The 18162-nt window shown below is 47.9% G+C and overlaps 8 protein-coding genes across 8 annotated transcripts; 5 read left to right on the forward strand and 3 right to left on the reverse strand.

Moving 5' to 3' along the window:
* Positions 1 to 2702: 2702 nt before the first annotated feature.
* On the forward strand, positions 2703 to 3749 carry L228DRAFT_261027 (hypothetical protein; the record flags this gene model as incomplete). The annotated part of the gene is made up of 1 exon (XM_018334299.1): positions 2703 to 3749. One exon carries the CDS (start codon positions 2703 to 2705, stop codon positions 3747 to 3749), a length of 1047 nt encoding a protein of 348 aa, XP_018188461.1.
* Positions 3750 to 4161: 412 nt separating this feature from the next.
* L228DRAFT_261028 (hypothetical protein) lies at positions 4162 to 5377 on the reverse strand. The gene is made up of 2 exons (XM_018334300.1): positions 5163 to 5377; positions 4162 to 5064 (listed from the first exon to the last, which is right to left on the reverse strand). The coding sequence occupies exons 1-2, from the start codon at positions 5226 to 5228 to the stop codon at positions 4579 to 4581; spliced, it is 552 nt and encodes a 183-aa protein (XP_018188462.1). The 5' UTR covers positions 5229 to 5377; the 3' UTR covers positions 4162 to 4578.
* Positions 5378 to 5615: 238 nt separating this feature from the next.
* Positions 5616 to 7526, reverse strand: L228DRAFT_230101 (SE-domain-containing protein). The gene is made up of 4 exons (XM_018330526.1): positions 7207 to 7526; positions 6863 to 7146; positions 6156 to 6792; positions 5616 to 6097 (listed from the first exon to the last, which is right to left on the reverse strand). Exons 1-4 carry the CDS (start codon positions 7448 to 7450, stop codon positions 5823 to 5825), a joined length of 1440 nt encoding a protein of 479 aa, XP_018188463.1. The 5' UTR covers positions 7451 to 7526; the 3' UTR covers positions 5616 to 5822.
* Positions 7527 to 9021: 1495 nt separating this feature from the next.
* Positions 9022 to 10072, forward strand: L228DRAFT_230102 (hypothetical protein). The gene is made up of 4 exons (XM_018330527.1): positions 9022 to 9136; positions 9202 to 9236; positions 9317 to 9627; positions 9678 to 10072. The coding sequence occupies exons 1-4, from the start codon at positions 9095 to 9097 to the stop codon at positions 9917 to 9919; spliced, it is 630 nt and encodes a 209-aa protein (XP_018188464.1). The 5' UTR covers positions 9022 to 9094; the 3' UTR covers positions 9920 to 10072.
* A 102-nt stretch (positions 10073 to 10174) lies between these two features.
* L228DRAFT_210502 (hypothetical protein) lies at positions 10175 to 11061 on the reverse strand (the record flags this gene model as incomplete). The annotated part of the gene is made up of 2 exons (XM_018329853.1): positions 10175 to 10684; positions 10741 to 11061. The coding sequence occupies 2 exons, from the start codon at positions 11059 to 11061 to the stop codon at positions 10175 to 10177; spliced, it is 831 nt and encodes a 276-aa protein (XP_018188465.1).
* Positions 11062 to 11452: 391 nt separating this feature from the next.
* Positions 11453 to 13916, forward strand: L228DRAFT_247327 (hypothetical protein). Its single transcript, XM_018332620.1, has 3 exons — positions 11453 to 11697; positions 11751 to 13507; positions 13564 to 13916. The coding sequence occupies exons 1-3, from the start codon at positions 11493 to 11495 to the stop codon at positions 13582 to 13584; spliced, it is 1983 nt and encodes a 660-aa protein (XP_018188466.1). The 5' UTR covers positions 11453 to 11492; the 3' UTR covers positions 13585 to 13916.
* A 199-nt stretch (positions 13917 to 14115) lies between these two features.
* L228DRAFT_230106 (glycosyltransferase family 2 protein) lies at positions 14116 to 15805 on the forward strand. The gene is made up of 3 exons (XM_018330528.1): positions 14116 to 14345; positions 14405 to 15205; positions 15258 to 15805. Exons 1-3 carry the CDS (start codon positions 14226 to 14228, stop codon positions 15600 to 15602), a joined length of 1266 nt encoding a protein of 421 aa, XP_018188467.1. The 5' UTR covers positions 14116 to 14225; the 3' UTR covers positions 15603 to 15805.
* A 243-nt stretch (positions 15806 to 16048) lies between these two features.
* On the forward strand, positions 16049 to 17446 carry L228DRAFT_247329 (hypothetical protein). The gene is made up of 2 exons (XM_018332621.1): positions 16049 to 17016; positions 17142 to 17446. Exons 1-2 carry the CDS (start codon positions 16240 to 16242, stop codon positions 17352 to 17354), a joined length of 990 nt encoding a protein of 329 aa, XP_018188468.1. The 5' UTR covers positions 16049 to 16239; the 3' UTR covers positions 17355 to 17446.
* The last annotated feature ends 716 nt before the right edge of the window (positions 17447 to 18162 follow it).

Raw genomic sequence — 18162 nt, forward strand, 5'->3', positions numbered from 1 at the left:
ACGTTTGGATGCAGTCTAAGCACCTTCGAATCGGGATCGATGCTGGGTTGTCGGTGATAGGGCCCGCAGGCCACTTGCCCATCGCTCGATGTGACGATGATCTCTTGCAAAGTTAATGATATAGACTCTTAAGTTTTTTTTTTTTTCTTTTCGTCCTGCACTCCTCCTCTACCACATTCTATCCGGTCTATATTTTGCGCACAACCCAATTTCGATAAAGGAGACAAAAGCGAAGTGTGTAGTTCGGCCGTTGGGAAGATCGTGATGCCTCAGCAGGCGGAGGACACCCTGGTCATCGCCGAGCGGGAGTCATCAAAATCGCACAAGACAAGTGAAAAGTATGAGCACAGAAGTGAGAGCTGAAAGGAGATGGAGATGCGAAAACGCAATAATGAAAGATGGAGGATGACAACGTGAAGGTTTGGCAAGAAGCGGTTGGGTGGACCACAAAGAGGGAACGGACCGACCTTAAGCGAGATGCCAATTGAAAATCACCTCAAAGCAAGCTGCAGGTTATTATCTTGGACGGACTGGTTACGACCTCGCACTGCCGAAGAGCCGTCATTTTGCTCCGATGCCGTACTCTCTTCTCTCTAGGACTATACCTGGGCCAACCTCGAGATAGAGGAACCTTTAATAACAATCCCCCATCAGGATGTAATCATCCAAGGGATATCTCAATTCAACCCAAATTACGTCTTAGCTTAACTTAACCAGATCTCTTCTACGAATACAACTAAGAGCGACAGAAAATATTCAAGAGTTCCGCGTTTGCAAAGGCCACGAGACCCCGATGGAACACCAGAGACAAGCTGCGCTCATCGGGGCCGAAGGCTGGAATTTCTGCAAACGTCCGGAGCAGAACAGAATGTCGCACCCATTTGGTTTGTGCAGTAGTTTACGGAGTACTTTGTACTTTGTACAAAGCGTATTTCCGTGCAGAATTACGTAGGTAGGTAGTAAGGAGCCAAACCAGTTCTTATCTCTCTGCCAAGATCCAAAATAACACAAGAAACAGAAATGTGATGGGAGCATACCTACTTTCTCTCACAGAGTTGTTTGTTTGCCTTCCCGAGCCCCTTTAAAATACTTTCAGGCCATTCTGCAAAATTGTCCCCCCCACGACTCGAGCAAGCTGAAGACCGTATATGCAATGATCAGAGGCACCTTAATCGCCCATGTAAAAAGAGCGAGCGGAGGCGGGAAGGGGAAATTCAAAACCGGGCCAGCTCATCTACCGCAATACTTTGCCCACTGCGACTTTTTTCATTTCTCGACCAGGTTTCCCGTGTTCGCTCGCGCCATCGGCGCATCCTGTTCTTGTGAAATTGGGTGGCGATCGCTCGATACCGCAACATCTGCCAGGCCTGCCCTTTGAACTTGGCTGAAAGAGAGTAACCCGCACCAAATATAGCTATTGAGGATCCGTTGTTTCATGGGTGCCCCTGGTTAGCGGTTTCGACGCGCGCGGGTGATTCAATCACATAAAGACCGGGGTTCCCTGTCGATCCTTCATGATGGGCCGTCTCATCCGTCAATGTCACTGGCTGGGTGTCAGAATCACGAGCCAAATGTGGGGTGCTGTTGACAAAACATGGACGGATTGGGACTGCACACTTGGCCAACCCTGCGCTCCCTAGCACCTGATCAGGTAAAGCTAGTGGAAAGTTTATGTCTCATAAAGGGGCCAAACTCCCCATTTGGACTCGGATCTAACCTGGCACGGCTGCCCTTCATTTGCCGATGCCGAAATCCACAACTTTTGTATCTGCCGTACATACAAAGAAGCATCTGCAAAATAGTCAAGTTTCTTTCACTTCATTCAGCACGGAGCCAGTTCCGCTAAGCAGCGAATGAGAAGATTTTACAATGGCTATTCGAGGAGCTGCATAGAAAAAGGCCATTTCTGTTCACGACGATATCAATACAAAGCCATTCTCTGACAAAGTTACCTTTATACAGCGGCCTGATCTAAGCGAGATTCGACCCGACAAAAAGCAGATGGAATATCTAGTCCCAAGCCATATGAGGTCATCGCCCCTCTCGCTTGTCTGCAACGCAAACAACAAAGAGTACGGAGTACAGAGCGAGGGGAAGTATCTTGTAGCAAAAAGGGGCCGCGCTCTCAGCGCCGCCTTATGTCGATAAGGGTTGGGCATGAATACTTACCCTAAGATCTTGCCCTCTCATATTACTTCTGCAATATGCAGGACAGCAAAAGCAAACATGTCCAATTTACAATTTATCCAGATCTCCGTTGACCGGCACTGAACACATAGGGCTCCTGTTGAGCATGCCATCATTTCGAAAAGGAGAAAGAAAAAACAGTTTTGCATATGGATATATTGAGATAATTGTTCATCGTTATTTCTTTACTGTTCATAATATCTTCTTAAATTCATATCATGTTGTCATCTCCTGTTCTGCTTGCTTGCAATTTTTTTTCTTCCTCTGTTCAGCTCACTGCATTTAATTGATCAAAAGTTGTTTCTTTCAAGTTCATGATCCTGTTCAAAATGAAAATCATGTATAAAATGCAGCGACCTGTAACGTTTTACAGACCCCAAGGCTATCGACATCCACAACTTCTCGGCATTGCACAACCTTTGAACTCTGACAGGTCATCAAAAAAAAACGCAGACAACATTTCATTTGGAAAGGCAAGCGGTATCTTCTTCTTCCTCTTCTGACAGTTAGTTACAATGGATTGCCAGTCTTGGCCAGTCAACGACATCTTTCTGTCAAAGTTCAACTATCTCTTCCTGCAGGATCACGATGCTCTAGAGCTCAACGGCGCCAATCTGGGCGATCTGACCAACGATATCCATCCCCTCTTTAGTCGGGAGAATTTTCTTGTCTTCGACGAGAAATATCAGGTCCTCATGCCGACTTTGCGTCTGGCCTCGAGGATCCTGACGGATATGAGCTCCATCACCTTCTTCCATGCCTTGATCTACGGCCGCAATGATATTTTAGGAGGCGGGATGACTGAGACGTACGGGCGCCCATGCTTTACTTTTAATCGGCAGGAGACTCCGCTAACGCCTCTGCAGTTCAAAGATACATTTGACACCTTGGAGAATCTGGCAAGCTTTGTCAAGTTCAGGACCAATCCCCTGTTGACAACCATGAACTCTTGGGGCTGCACAAGCGGCAACGCGGACATCGTGCATCCCATGGGCGGCCTGGGCTCGTATATTGATATTAACCCTATCTTTCTCTATCATCTTGGCTCCGGCAGACTATCTGTTTCGGAGCGCCTACGTATTCAGCTCATCTTGGCAATTACCCTCTGTCACGAGTGTACACATGCCATTGGGTTTGCGGCTTATCCCCGTGACCCTGACGAGATTGGTGCTGCAATCGTCGAACCCTTCTTTGAGAATCATCGTTTGGCAGAGTTGGGCTCCGCCTTTGAGGACTTTGTCTTCGGCGGCATTATTGACCCCATGGCAGAACAGACAGATTGCTGCTACGGGCTGATCATCGAAGGTTGGCCTGGCAATAGAGTTCCCGTGACCAGAGAGGGCGCTGTCCCCGTCCCGGTGCGCACTGATATCCCCGTTCCTGCGTTCAGTACAAGGTATCTGATCCCCATGACTTGGGTTCAGGCCGTACACTCAACGGCGTTCTGGGACGATGTTGCTCGATTGAAAGAGACTTCGCTCAAGGCGCCGACAACCACAGGGTACAGATTCGTCAATTCCGACTCTGGTCATATCTATGAGGAGGGCTATGTCCTCGAGTGAGGCTTCGACAGTCCTTTATTATGGACAAGGTAAGTCCTACTCCAGCAATTGCTTCTACTGCAGGTGGTCAAGGTATGAATCCCGCATTTGGGAAGAGGTAAGTGAGATTCACCCATTGCTCCAGTGACCTAGTGAAGATATATCTCGATGGTGCAAGGTAAGTCCTGCCCTTTCAGGTAAGTGACTCGTAGTGTCCTGGTTTTTCCTTTGTTATCGTCTTGTGTTTCTTTCTGTTTCAGTGCTTCTTGCTTCGCTACACTAACTGGATTAGGCCTTGAGATTAAAAACCATATGAAACCAATTAAAAAAAAAATCAAATATTTTCCAAATAAAAATATTTGAACCATGGATTTGCTTTATGTCTGTGAAAACATGTCGCTGCCAATGCATTGAACAATCACATTGTGTCCAAGGTTGCATTCATAAGGAGATAAGATTGGATTAAAAATGGGAAGCTTATCCTGCAGGCAAGCAAGAGTGAAGAGTGCTATTTACATAGAATGACATGAATATATTCAGCCGCGGAAACCCTCAATTCATCCCCTAATACACGCTCCCAACGCCAAAAGGAAAAAAAAAGGCATGACAAGAGATGTTTTAAACTCAGTTAGCCATCCTGTCAAGATGTGAATATATCTTCAAGATAAGCTGACACATCGCTCCCGAATGAAGAAACCTCAGCGGGCCTCGCGAATGTAAAGTCGGGCTTCAATCTCAAAAGTTTCAGAATGCCGGATAGAAATGAGAAGCCCGTCTCCTTGAGATGATATATGTGCCCCATCACTTTCTTATCTGGTGATATATATCCCAACAAAGAGGCTCATAGCCTTTAGGCACCATCGCCCCAGATGCCAACGACGCCCATCAAAAAGCCAATGCCAGCGACGCACGCGCGGACAGTTTGAGCCAACTGGAAGGCCTCCATGCGGCTCTTCACCTCCTCGCCGTTGATGGCGCCAGCATAACCCTCCTCTGCCCTCTTGGCTTCATGAAGAGGGAGTTCGCCGCTCTCTGAGCCACTTTGCTCCTGTCGCTTCGAGAGAGAGAACAGGCGAGCTTCATTCTTCTGTAGAGCAAAATCGACGCCGGCGCTGAGAGCCACCATGAGACTGGTCCAGAGCAGGTAAGGGTGTCGGCCACGCGGAGGAGAGAAAAAGTAGGCCGTGCTCAAAGAGACGATTGAAAGCCCAGATAGTGCATGGAGGTGGCGCTTTGCGACAGATTGGAGCTTCTGAAGACTGTGGTGAGCTGTCGCGGCGGAAGGGAAAGCAAGGAGGGTTGGAAGAGTCTGGGTGGAGAGAGTGTAGGATACACCCTATAAGTTTCGATCATGATCAGTCTTTCAAAACGTTCAAGCTTCCCGAATAATAGCATCTATTTTAAATGGAGAAGATAGATCGGATTTGAACGAACCGTTAAAAGGCCAAGACTTATCGTCCCGATAAATTTGGGAACAACGACAATCGGGCAGCGTGACATTGTGGTGTTGCTATCGAAGGTTATATAAGAAGAAGAATAAGACTCCTCTTGAGAAGATGTCTCAATTATTTGGTTGCTATATAGCTGACCGGAGGGATAGTGGTGTTATCTGAGTTAGATGTTGCAGTGACCGAGCTGAGAAGCTGTGCATTGACGCCTGCCGACCACATGTATATCTGCCTCGACTCAGGTCGGCGGATTTGGCGCCGCCTCCGCTCCCCACGTGACGCTAGTGGGCTCGAGCGCTGCCTAATGGTTTGTCTAATTCCACGAGAAAGCTTGTCTCCAGTTGTACTTTCCATAAAAAAATTCATAATTACAGCCTTGACATTCAGATGTTGTATTATATTAGTATCGTTATATATAATAAATAATCTTCTTTATCTTCGCATAGGGATGTGAACCAGGTATCGACTTGAGAAATGGAGTAAACGCACCAACAGATCTATGTAGGAAAATCAAGTCCATCGTGAAATAAGAAAGAAAATTATAATATACAGTAAAAATAATATGACAATAATATAGACGCCGCATCCAATGCCGTTGCCGTGGCCAATACGATGTTGCACGCTTCTCAGCAGAGCGCGACGAAAACTATCGCCTCAATTCAGCAAAGATAAAAGGGAAAATGACGACACAAGCTTTGTAGAAAACCGCAAAACTCTGCAGTATTGCAATTGGCAAATGGGAAGCCTTGGAGTTGGACAGAAGAATCCATATCGAATAGAAAGCAACGGCGAAGAAATGGTAGAAAAGTATGAGCGGATGGTGAATGATACCGGCCAGGAGGCCGACAGGCTCATCAACGTATGGGCCACCCCTGCAAAAGTAACGGAAACAACCCAACTGGAGAACCTTCAATTGCGGATCTAGAGCAACGTTAGTCTTAATGTGACTTGGCAGGGAATGATCAAGCGTAATCCATACCATTCGCAGCAAATAACGCATAAAGCGCCATCGCCAAAATATTAATCACTGAGGATGTATGTTTCCGGCGCCAATGAAATGTTGAAAGTTGCTTGAGAATGAGTCCCGTGTCGCCAAAGTGCGGTACGTTCTCAGGGCTCAGCAATTCTGCCAATAATACTGCATCATTGAATGCAACCGTCATTCCTCCGCCAGTCAAAGGATGTCGCATGTTTAAGGCATCGCCAACAATCAGAAGTCCGGGTACTTTGTTGGTAGTCGGAGGAAGGAATGAATTGGGCATGGACCGCAATGAGCCATTGTCAAGAGCTTTCTCAAAAGACGGCTGAACCGATTTGGGCAGATCGTGGATGACAACGTTTCGGAGGTGCCCCTTTACTCCGCCGTTCTTAACGGATGCTGAGGGAAGATTCTCAGGAATATCGATCAAGGCTCGAGTCTCGTGTGAGCCGATTTGATAGAGCAATACAGGTGGGTTATCGCTGATAACGACATGACCGTGTCCGGGGTTTGGCATATCAGCATCGATAAGCTCAAGAGCAAAGAACTTTGATTTGACAATTGGCTGGTTTTGAAGATTCCCTTTCCGAAATTTGGAGGCATATCCGTCCGCGACGACTGTAAGGTGACCAAAGTACTAATTTTGTCATCGATCAGTAAGGTTCTTCAACGTCTTCCAGGTTGTTTTGTTCCCTGTCGTAACATACGTAGTCCTTTTGGCCCTGTGTTTGCGCCTCAACACCGAGGACCTGACCTGTCCAGCCGTTTCGGACCAGATCAGTCGCCGTTGTTTCAAAGATCGTGACGTTCGGCGTTCTTTTGACAGCCTCTCGCAGTTTCTGGATGAAGCGGCCATGGTGAAAAGCTCGGCCCTCGGCATTCTCTTTCGTATTTTGTTCGGCATTGGGCGGGTAAGGAATGTGGACGCCTGCACCGTGATAAATGACTTGGTAGCCCTTCACCGTCGCCGCATCGATGCCCTCAAGACAATCTCAACCACTGTCAGCAGGCAAAACATATTTGGTCTTGAGAAAGGGCGATAGATAGTTACCTTCCATGCCAAGCTTTCTCAGCGCCTCACAGCCTCCAGGCTGCAACAACTCGCCAACAATCCGGTCCGGCTCCTTCAGACTTCGCTCAAGCAGAATGACGCTGCGTCCCTGTCGGCCCAAGGCGACAGCAATGGCGCATCCCACCACTCCGCCGCCGATGATGACGACGTCGGCCTCATGATGGAGATGGCGCCTTTCGGCTTTAGACTTTTCTGCGGAAACCTGGGCGCTCACTTCCCTCATCGCGCAAAAATGCCAGATCAATGGATGGAGTCTGAAGAATGGCGACGGGCCAGACTAAATTATCGTCGAAGCCACCCCTACCCGCAGGGACCCCTATAGCGAGGGGAACGAAAAGTACAAGTAAGTACCCACTCTGGAGAAGATTCGATTAATTTTCCAGATACGGCAAGTCCCGCACATCATCCGATGCATTTGGCTATCGTGATTACGCTACTCTTCTTTCAACCTTGCTAATCCTCTTGTCTGCTTGGATCCTACACCATATCATACCACTCACCACGCGATGGAAATAAAATGAACAGCTTCACCGCCGAATGTAATTACTGTTATTGGCTTGCTGATTGGTGCGCTGACAATTCTCTGTTTGGGGATTTGCCATGTGAATATGCTTCGGGCACATTTTATATTGCCCTCTGATAAACCTCATCTTCGGGAGAATGGAGTCAATCCGCACGGTACCTTTGTGGTCATGTCCTGTGATTCGATTCTATTACTTGTTAACTGTATTATTAGGATATCTGTGGTTAGTACAACACAATCTAACTCTCGCATTGTTGGACGCTACCCCGATATTTTATTACTCATTAATATCTTCTACCCTCAAATTCTTTGCATCGTGATGTCGGAAATGCCACTCTTAGAAAAGGATTGCTTGCTGTGAGGACCGCAAATTCATCAAATACTATTATACGCCGAAGCCATGGGAAAAGAATTTTCTAAGCTTGCATAGTTTGACTCTTCGGAAGTACAACAAATAATGTCCTGTAGGAGCAACAGAGGCGGAGGTGCTATCTCTTGTTCTGGGACCTGTGGAGAATTTGCAGAAGAGAGAACACCTCCAATAACAGCTTTGTCTCAATTGACAGCTCATATTCGAATCCAGTGCTTTAGTCAAGCTCACCATCCTCAGCCGGACGCGCACACCAGCAATCACACAGCGGCCCCCTATTCGTATATATATATATATTTTCTTTTTGGCTTGTACTAGGGTATCAGCTCATTCAATTTTAGAAGGTCACTCGAGTAATTATTCAGAAGTGTGCCGATCAATGTGGAGCATGAGCGCTCCAAGCCACCACGTTTTCAGGGAATACGCATCATTATTATCAAGCAGAATGCATGTGCAAGAGCAGACTGTGGAAGCCCCTTTGCGTATGATTCGATCCGCATATATGACGATGAATCATGCAAGACCATAACAGATTGGTGGCATTATGATTTCAGCAAAGTTTCACCGAGCCGAAAGATTTTGAATGGATTACGACTCGTCGCCATGGTCTGGGGTGAAATAAGCATGGACCAAAAGGTGACTTATGCGACAGGGGCCACATTCAGGAACAGGTAAAGTGAATTCGCGTACAAAAAGTCTCGTCTGAGGGGAGATCAGACCAGGTACATGGCTCTCGTATTTTTTCCAAGGGCCTGAAGAAAAAGGTAGCGGGGAAAGGGAGTCCGAAGGTGAGTAAGGTACTCGTGCCGAGCGGTACCGCTACTTTGGCGCCTATCACGTGTAGCTCCAGGCTACGTCAGCGCAGAGACTCCCGGGTTTCAAAATCATAACGACACTTTCAACCGTCTTTTGACATCAAACATTGAATTGTACCGAATACCCTACTCGCGTGGAATTAATATAAGAAAAATAAAATGTCGGCTTCAGGATCCAAGTTCATTTCTACTGAGCCTCTGGTAAGTTTCATTCGTGCAGAGTGATCATTTATTCTCAAGACTTTGGCTTGCTGAGATAAAAATAGCGTAATGAAGAAGCTCGCTGGGCGAGGCTAGTCAAGTATGGAAGCACCACAGCCAATCTGGCCATAAATTTTTGTGATAAAAGCTGATATTTTTTCTTTTTTTCGAAAATTAAAGAACCACATACCTAGATCCCAATGGTGTGGAGCGCACGTGGGAGTCTTCAGAGCGTCAAACGCGGCCGCAAGGCTCGGGAATTGACGGAGTAGGGATAATTGCCATACTCGAGAAATCTACTGGACCGGAACTCCTTTTGCAGAAGCAGTATAGGCCACCAGTCGCCAAAGTGTGCATTGAAGTTCCAGCTGGATTAATTGACGCTGGAGAAAGCCCTGAGGTATGCGCTCTACGGGAGCTTAAAGAGGAGACGGGTTATGTGGGCGAGGTTGCAAAGGGATCCAGTGCAGTGAGCCCGGTGATGTACAACGGTAAGTCCGGAAAATGTCAATTTGTAACATTTATTGAACTTTTACTACAGATCCCGGCTTTTGCAATACCAATTTGAACATGGTACATGTAACGGTTGACATGTCCCGGCCCGAGAACCAGAATCTCAAAACTGAGCTCGAAGAGAATGAGTTCATTGAGTGCTTCTCGGTCCCATTGAAGGACTTGTACTCGGAATGCCGCAAGCTTGAGCAAGAGGGTTACGCTATCGATGCTCGTGTTGGAACATTAGCTGAAGGCTTCGAGGTCGCCAAAAAGTGGAAGCTTTGTTAATCTCGCAAGACATGAATCTCCAGAAATTACCTGCATGCGGGGCTCACGGCGCTTACATCATATCATAGACACACATAGAACACGCATAATATTAAGAAGATTATGAAGGATGCAAAATAATTATCCCGCAATCCAGCTCGTTCCTTTCCCAAGTGTGCTGGTTTGGCAATGCTATTTTCAAGTGTTGATTCAGGCACATGGTCGGATCATCTTTACCGCCGCATGATGACCGAATATATCCCGTGCGCCAAGTTTTTAGAGTTTTCCCTCTTTCTTCAGCCCCTGGTAAAGTGCGTATCCGGAAAGGACTTTCGCATCGCGACCGCCTTCTTTCCACAGTGACTCCAATGGTACGAGCTTGAGCGTAATCTTTTCTCCGTGGTCCCTCAAACCCGTTAATTTCCCTTGCCAGTCCTTTAATTGATTTCTGGGAACGCGCCGTTGATGAAGGAATATGGGTACAAACTCGTCGCAGCCACCCGGACTTGGGTATGTACCTTTTTGCAGCTTCTCACCGGTGCTTTCCTCTGTAGACGGTAGAGCAAGATTCGTGAGGTCAGTCAGTTGATCTTCGGGAATTTCGAGACCAATCTCTTCTTTGATCTCCTTGGCTGCTGCTCCAGAGAAATTTCCAGCATCGTCAATCATGCCCGCAGGGAGCTCGGTCAGGGCCAGAGAGCCGGCAGGCACACGAGGTTGAATGGTTAAAATAGCATACTTTTCGTCTTCGGAGTGCTCAGGTACGTCATCGGGTTGCAAAACAAGCTGTCGATATAGTTAGAATTCCATTTCCTAACAGTGGGCACGGAATGGCAGCGCACCATCATTCCAACACTACCGCCTCTCAGGAATACTGATCCAGGCAGCTTTTCCCCATTGTCGTTTGAAATTTCGGCCTGTAATTTTACAAAGCCCAGACGTTCGCCGCCGAAGTAATCGACGGACTGGACCCTGATCCTCCGCAATTTATAGGGTAAATCATGAAATGTGTGATCCTTGTTCTGTTGCAAAGACAGCGAATGCTGCAGAGTCGAAATCCAATTTTTGAATGCGGGAAATGACAACAGTTGATCTTTAGACAAGTCTTCGGGAACCGTGACGTTGACGGCTGGTGAAGAGCTCGGCAAGATGAAGGAAGACATTGTGCGATGCAGAATTGATGAGTTTAATTTCGGTATATGTCTTGAGATGAGTAAGGAGCGAGCAAACATAGCCAAGAATACCCGGCCGACTGGAATTGTAATTCTTTAAAAGTTGAAGTTGAAATTGACAGAGATTGTGACCGAATTAGCTCCATGTGCTGGCTCCTCAGCTTTAACAATAATGACGTTAGCAAGAGGTCATAACACAAGTCAATCCATTTTAGACGAGTTCCCCAGACTTTAGTTATCATTGCCTGACTGGTTTTAGTTAGGGAGGGGTTATCGGAGCTTGCTCGGAGTTTAACCCCCGGTGGATCATCCAAACACCGCAACGTGTGTACCTCTTGACCTTATCGTGCAAAGCACACACACATCATATCATTATTAATCTACCCTTCATTCATACACGATGCGCTTTATTGTACTTTAGAATGGCAACTCTAACAGCGAATACGCCACGCCTTCCTGAGCATTGTCCCCATAAATTGCCTACCTCTTGCCTGCTTACAGCTACACCTCTCTGTTGTGCATGCGCCGATCGTCGTTCGCACTCCTCATCTTATTCGGTTTATATTGATGGGGTGGGATTTGTCCGTCGCGCTACACGATGGCAGCGGTATTGTTGGATGTGTAAAGGTAGCAAATGGTCATCGTGAATTAAAACCTTTTAGCTGACATAGGCTCTACAGAGTTCTGGGACGCGAGAATAGACGCTGCCAGCCCTCCGATTCCGCCATCTCAGACGAGGATTCCCGATATACCCGACCAATCCGAATTTCTCGAGCGCTGGTATGATCACCATCGAGGGTACAGGAGAGTGCAGCATGAAGATGGCTCGGAAGGGAGAATTGAAGTTACCGGTGAGCCTCTGCAAGAGGTCGCTCCAGGCCGTCTCCCGAGAAGCTTGGAAGAACTACGTGAGGCCCAAATAGAAGCGGAGCGACGTGAAGCTGCGAGTTCAGCGCTTCAGCGAGAGCATGAATCAGAGACAGCGGGGAGTCTTTCCTCGGCGCTGAGCGCAGCTTTGGATGAAATCCGAGCAGCCACCGGGTCCGATCTGGACCCGGACCAAGACCCAGACGAAAGCGCCGAGGATGTTTCATCCAGATTCACGGCCATTGACAGAAACCTGAGAAGGAGACATGGTGATCAGGCAATATACATCACTGCACTGCGAAGAGAGCTAGAGCAGCTTCGTAGCAGCACCGAGAGAGTAATGGCCAGCCTACATGGCCTAGGCGAACGCGCCGAGGAATCCGCAGAATCATTGGCACGATCTGACTCCAGAGAAACAAGTCTGGGCAGACTTCGCCAGCAAGGTTTCTTTGCCCATGAAAGGAGGGCTCCTTCGGAGAGACCACTGCGAAGCGGGTTGGTTCCGACAGTTGGCCAGCCTGACAGTAGCCAAGTCAACGATCCCATGGTGTCGATATCATCCATCCAAAACCGACTTGATGCAGCGAATGCGGCTCTTGAGAGAGCTCGGCGTGCAAGGGAGAGAGCGGCAGACGATCTTGAGGCATCTGAAAGTAACGTACAAGCTGCGCGAGAACGTGTGCGAGAGCTCGAACGGGAGCATCGCACCGTAGAGAATTACACTCGTACATTTGGCTCAAGGGAAGAGGTCGAAAGGCAAGGAGCCGATTATGAGAGTCCAATTACAGGAATGTTCAATCGTGCCTGGGGTCGCTACAGAGAAAGAGAAGAGGAACAAAGACGAGATCGTATCTTACGAGAAATCGTTGCAGCTGAGGAGCAAGTCATGGAAGGAACCACCGGAGAGCCTTCAAGCGTAGCCGAAGCAAATCGAGCGCTAGAGGAAACGAGATTCAACAACGAGGCCGATGATGACGATGATATGCTTAATGAGTATTATGCGGGGCTGCGGGCTCAAGGTTGGTCACAAATGCCCTGGGCGAGAGATGTACCGGTCCCCCAGACACTATCACCTACAATGCAATCTGGGGGTCATAGCCCACATGATCGGAATCGAAACGAGAGCAGTTCATCGACTGCAACGGCAAATCAAACGCTTGCCCAGGATGGCCTGTTTGTGACTAGGTTTGAACCTAGATTGCGCGAGCTCTCATTGCTGGATTCTCCTTCTAGGGAATCGCTTCTCAGATGGCTTCGCATCAGAGCAAGCGCTCGATTTGACTTGGTCAACGACCATGAAGAGGAAGAATCAGAGCCAGAAGGGGAGCGCAAAGGGCTAGATAATGAATCAAGTGGAAGACCGCCACCGAAAGAGAGCGAGGAGCTAACCGTAAACCTCGAATGCAAGATATGCTATACGCAGCTTGCAGATACGGTTGTGCTTCCATGCGGGCATCTGGTTATGTGCCAATGGTGCGCCGACATGCACGTTCCTCCCCATCGGCTTGACAAAACGAGACCAGCCACGACGGCCAGCTGCCCCTTGTGTCGAAAGAAGGTCAAGCAGAGAGTAAGTAGGGTTTTTCGTCATTTCAAGCACGAGGTATACTGACGACTCATGCACAGGCTCTGATTTATAGAGGGTAGACGGTTAATGCAGGACGAGTGAGGGTGTTATACGCTTGAATTGTACTCAATTGCAACTACTTTTATCCAACATGTCTGGTCCATCTTCGCGGGGCGATCTAGAAATAGACTTTTTCGATACCTGAATAATAACGACTTCATGCAAATGTGTGCAGTGCCTTGTCAAGATCATTGAGAAATGGGCTACACATTAGCTAATCTCAATTGCAACTTACATTTCTGTTAATTCTGTTTATTTCTCCAGGTCTAATTGCAATACGGAGGAGGCGTTCCAGTTGTTAGAGAAAGCAGCCGTAGAATGGGTCTGTCCTCGCTATCCGATATCGTTGGGGACGGCTGGCTCGAGGTGGTGCGGGTGTGCCTATTTACGTTCCCGAGCACCACTCATGGGGAACCGGTCGGGTCTTTCCCCACACCAGAGCCACACTAGAGATGAGCCAAAAGACAACGGCAGCGGAAAACGCCGTCAATTCGACAAGGACACATTGCACGCAAGGGACTTGCTTCTTCCCTAGTACTATCCAAACAATTGAAATCACATGGGATTTGCCATGTTCCAATGGATTAATTATTACTGACATTGGGCGGAGTTCTTGAAATTAACTGGAGCTCGGCGCAATTGGATACCTTCAAGCAGCAACATGGGATACGCCAATGGTGTTGCGGGTACTCTCTACGAGCTCCTCAATTTGATCCAAGCAGCTCCACTTCCTTTGTTAATCCTCCTTCTCGTGACTTTGACTGTTGGAGGTGCTTCCTTTGTAGGAAACCTGATGACTTGCAATTAGATAGCTTACGCTAATTTTTTCTTCAATACTAGCTCTACGTTGCTATCTTGATAGTCGCTCCCACGCCTCGACCGCCTCGTCGATCTGAGAAGACATATAGGACTATCTTGCCGGACGGAAGTACCAGCTCTCCCAAGCAATTGCCATGCTGGAAAGATCAATACGATGCGCAGAAAGAGGCGGCGCATAAAAAAGGGGACTTTTCTGAAGAAAATGTAGAGCTCGAGGCCCCTGAGATTTTCATGTCTGTCGTTGTTCCGGCATTCAATGAAGAAGAACGCTTGGCTATTATGCTTGAGGAAGCCGTGGTTTATCTCAAATCGACGTATCATGGTGCAAACAAGAGCAACGGCGAGTTGGAGCCTGAGCGAAGAGAAGTAACAAATACCGCCGCCCGCCACGCACAATCGAAAAATACTCCACCTAACAGAGCGATCCCGAAGCCTTTCCACGGATGGGAAATACTTGTTGTTTCGGACGGTTCGACGGATAAGACTGTGGAGACGGCGCTCACATTTGCGCGCAATCATCACCTCTCAGAAGTGCAGCAGCGAGGCGATGAGACAGTCATTAGCGCAAAAGATTCTGCTACCGTGGAAGGGTCTATTAGAGTTGTATCACTAGAGGAGAACCGCGGAAAGGGTGGTGCTGTGACGCATGGACTTCGGCATGTACGAGGGTGTTATGCAATTTTCGCTGACGCGGACGGCGCGACTCAATTTGATGACCTTGGAAAGCTGGTCAAGGAGTGCCAAAAGGTCGAAGATCCACAGGGTCGAGGCATCGCGATCGGCTCTCGAGCACACTTGGTTGGCAGCGAAGCTGTTGTCAAGGTATACACGTCCACTCCATTTCTTGATGAAATTTGCTTACCCTTTTATGCAGCGCTCGTTTCTGCGGAATTTTCTTATGCATTCATTTCATTTACTACTCCGTATCCTTACTCCGCCTGCGACTGCAGCTATCAGGGATACACAGTGCGGCTTCAAACTATTTTCTCGGGCTTCACTTCCATACATTATACCCTATATGCACTCTGAAGGATGGATTTTTGACGTGGAGATGCTTATGCTTGCGGAGAGTGCTAACATTCCAATGGCCGAGGTAGCCGTATGTTGGAAAGAAATTAAGGGTAGTAAATTAAACGTTATCTGGGATAGCTTGGGGATGGCATGGGGACTAGCTGTCCTCAGAGCCGCATGGGGCGTTGGTGTTTATAGACGGTCTTAGATTATCTTGTTTTGAACCAAAATTCCATCATGCATATTATTTTCTAATCTCAGATTACCCAAATTGGACTTTCTGAATTGGCTGGAGGAAGACATCGGGTAGCTATGGTGAGAGATGGGAGTCAAATATCGACCATGAGTTACCGCATCGGAATAGACTATTCTAGGTGACTACAGTGGTGTATATACAGACGATATCGGGGGGTTGTTTGGTGGTGATATCTAGCAGGAGGGGCTCGCTTGCGGTGCTGGCTGACCGACAGATCAGTGGACACTACTTGCAGGTAATGTAACTATCGGCTCCAGAGGTACTGATTGGTTCAGCCCCCACCTGCAGTTTAGCAGCAGGTGCGCCTGGCAATTAGTTACCCTCATTGTGGATTCCGACTCTCACTGTCGACCGCGAGTAGTATGGAGTGATATATGAATTATCAGGGGTCCAAGGGGGCAATTATCCATATAACTTGGGTGGTTGGTGAATTTGTCAGCAGCTTGCTTGCCTGGCAACACCCCCCCTATATACAGTCGAGTAAGCAGCTGGCTATAAAACCAAGCTCTTACATCCACTCAATTAGAAAATAGTACCTTATTGACTGTGAAAAAGAAACCCTTTTCTCTGTCCTCAGACATCAGACATCATGGCGCAGGGAATGGAGGAAGGGTACATTGCCCTCCCGTCGAAACCTTCAGCAACGATCAGTTACAGTTTCATTCCAGGTACCTCATTGCCATCACCGCGGACGAGGCTCGTCGTCTTTTTAAACGGCTTAATGCTCCCCAAAATACTCTGGCTTCCTGTGACCAGAGCCCTCATATCCAAAGGGGAGCACGATGAAAAGGGCTATCCATCTATGCTCTGTTATGACCGATACGGGCAGGGTGCAACTACCGATAAAGACCCGGCCGACAGGAGCGGAGATGGTCATGGCCACGATGTGTCTGACGCGGTAGCTGACTTACACGAACTCATCAAATGCATTGCTGCTACGAAACTGGATATTGCAGAGAGCGACTTTGGAAGCCTCGACTTAGTATTCGTCTGCAACTCCATTGGGTGCGCTATCGCGCGTCTCTACGCTCAGACATATCCAAACACTGTGTCCGGGCTTCTCTTCTTAGACTCTATCATGGCAAATTCAGATTTCGTATCCATTTGGCCCGACCCAGATGCGGCGGATTTTGATGCAAATGCACTTCCGAAGGGCGTGACTGTTGAGGATATTAGGGTTGCATGTGAGAAGTCTGGTGCCATGTTCCATCCCAGCGTTCCTAATAGTGAAGGATTGAGTCGAAGAAACTTGGCTCAACTCCTCCCTTATTCCGATGGGCCTCAGTTAGTAGGGCCTAGGAACGGGACACCGTTGTTGACGGTTGTGGGACATGACTGGGAGGCATTTGCGCAAGAGGGTTTGGAGGTAGGTAATACCAGCTGTATCCGCCAATGGTCGAGACACGAGGAAGAATGATATCAGTGTTCCTCTAACAATACTGTGCTATGCTTCATTTTTATAGTTATGCATAAATGCTGACCATTTTACAGCGCACTAGGACCCCCATTGCTCTTACAATGAATTATACAAACCCATATTGGCACCGGTACAATCAAGACTTGGTGAACATTGTTCCACCCAGTCAAAGAAGGGGCCCTATTTTTGCAAAAGGTTGTGGTCATTTCATCCAACGAGACGATCCATTGTTTGTTGCAGAGGAGCTTTCTCTTCTGTTGAAGTGGATGGACGCTCGGGATATATAAAAGAAACCGATGTTGCGACCCCATCCAGATGGATTTCAGCACGGTAGAATGAAATTCAAACTCGTAACGACAAAGATGAATTGGTACTTGTGAAGCTCTGACAGAATAGGTCTTTGATATCATTCATAGACGCTTTATTTCCAATGGACCATTATTTCAATAAACAATTTACCAGCATAAATGTAGACCAAGTGACAATGAAGCGGAGACTTTTTGTGCAAGGGACAGATACCCCGCCAGATTCGCAGGAACTCGGGTCTCATACAATGTATCACTCCTAGTTCGAACGGGCGATTCACAGGTTTATGACTTGATATTATTGGCTAGCGATTCTTCCATTCTCCAGGGGCTCGCCAGGTACCGGGCCCTGATAGGGCCGAGCGAATGGTCAAGCAAATCCAAGACGATCTGACAGATCATCCAGACCTGTCGCTCAAAGCGATAGGCCGACGTCCTTTCAGCTTTTCCTGTTGGCGGAACGATCCTCACGGTCTTCTTGCGCTGTTCCTCAGTGACCGTAGCAAGCCCGCATCGTTTGCCGTGGCAAATGGCTTAGAACCTATTAGAAAAAGGCCTTTGAAATAGTATGGTGTAAATGGGGGTAGAGACTCTCATGATTGTTAACAAAGTGGGGATCGTGCCTTCAGTTAGGTCGACCGAGAAAGTGGCCGAAGTTGACCTGGCCCAAGACTCACTATAACTCAGTGGAGAAAGGCGTCGCATCCCCACCTGGAGACAGCTCGGGTAGTCGACGACGGGCCCTTCCAAATGAAGCGCTTAGAATGCTCTAGTCCCTGACTGTGGAAAG

This window comes from Xylona heveae (assembly GCF_001619985.1).
Source record: "Xylona heveae TC161 unplaced genomic scaffold L228scaffold_5, whole genome shotgun sequence".
Taxonomy (NCBI): domain Eukaryota; kingdom Fungi; phylum Ascomycota; class Xylonomycetes; order Xylonales; family Xylonaceae; genus Xylona; species Xylona heveae.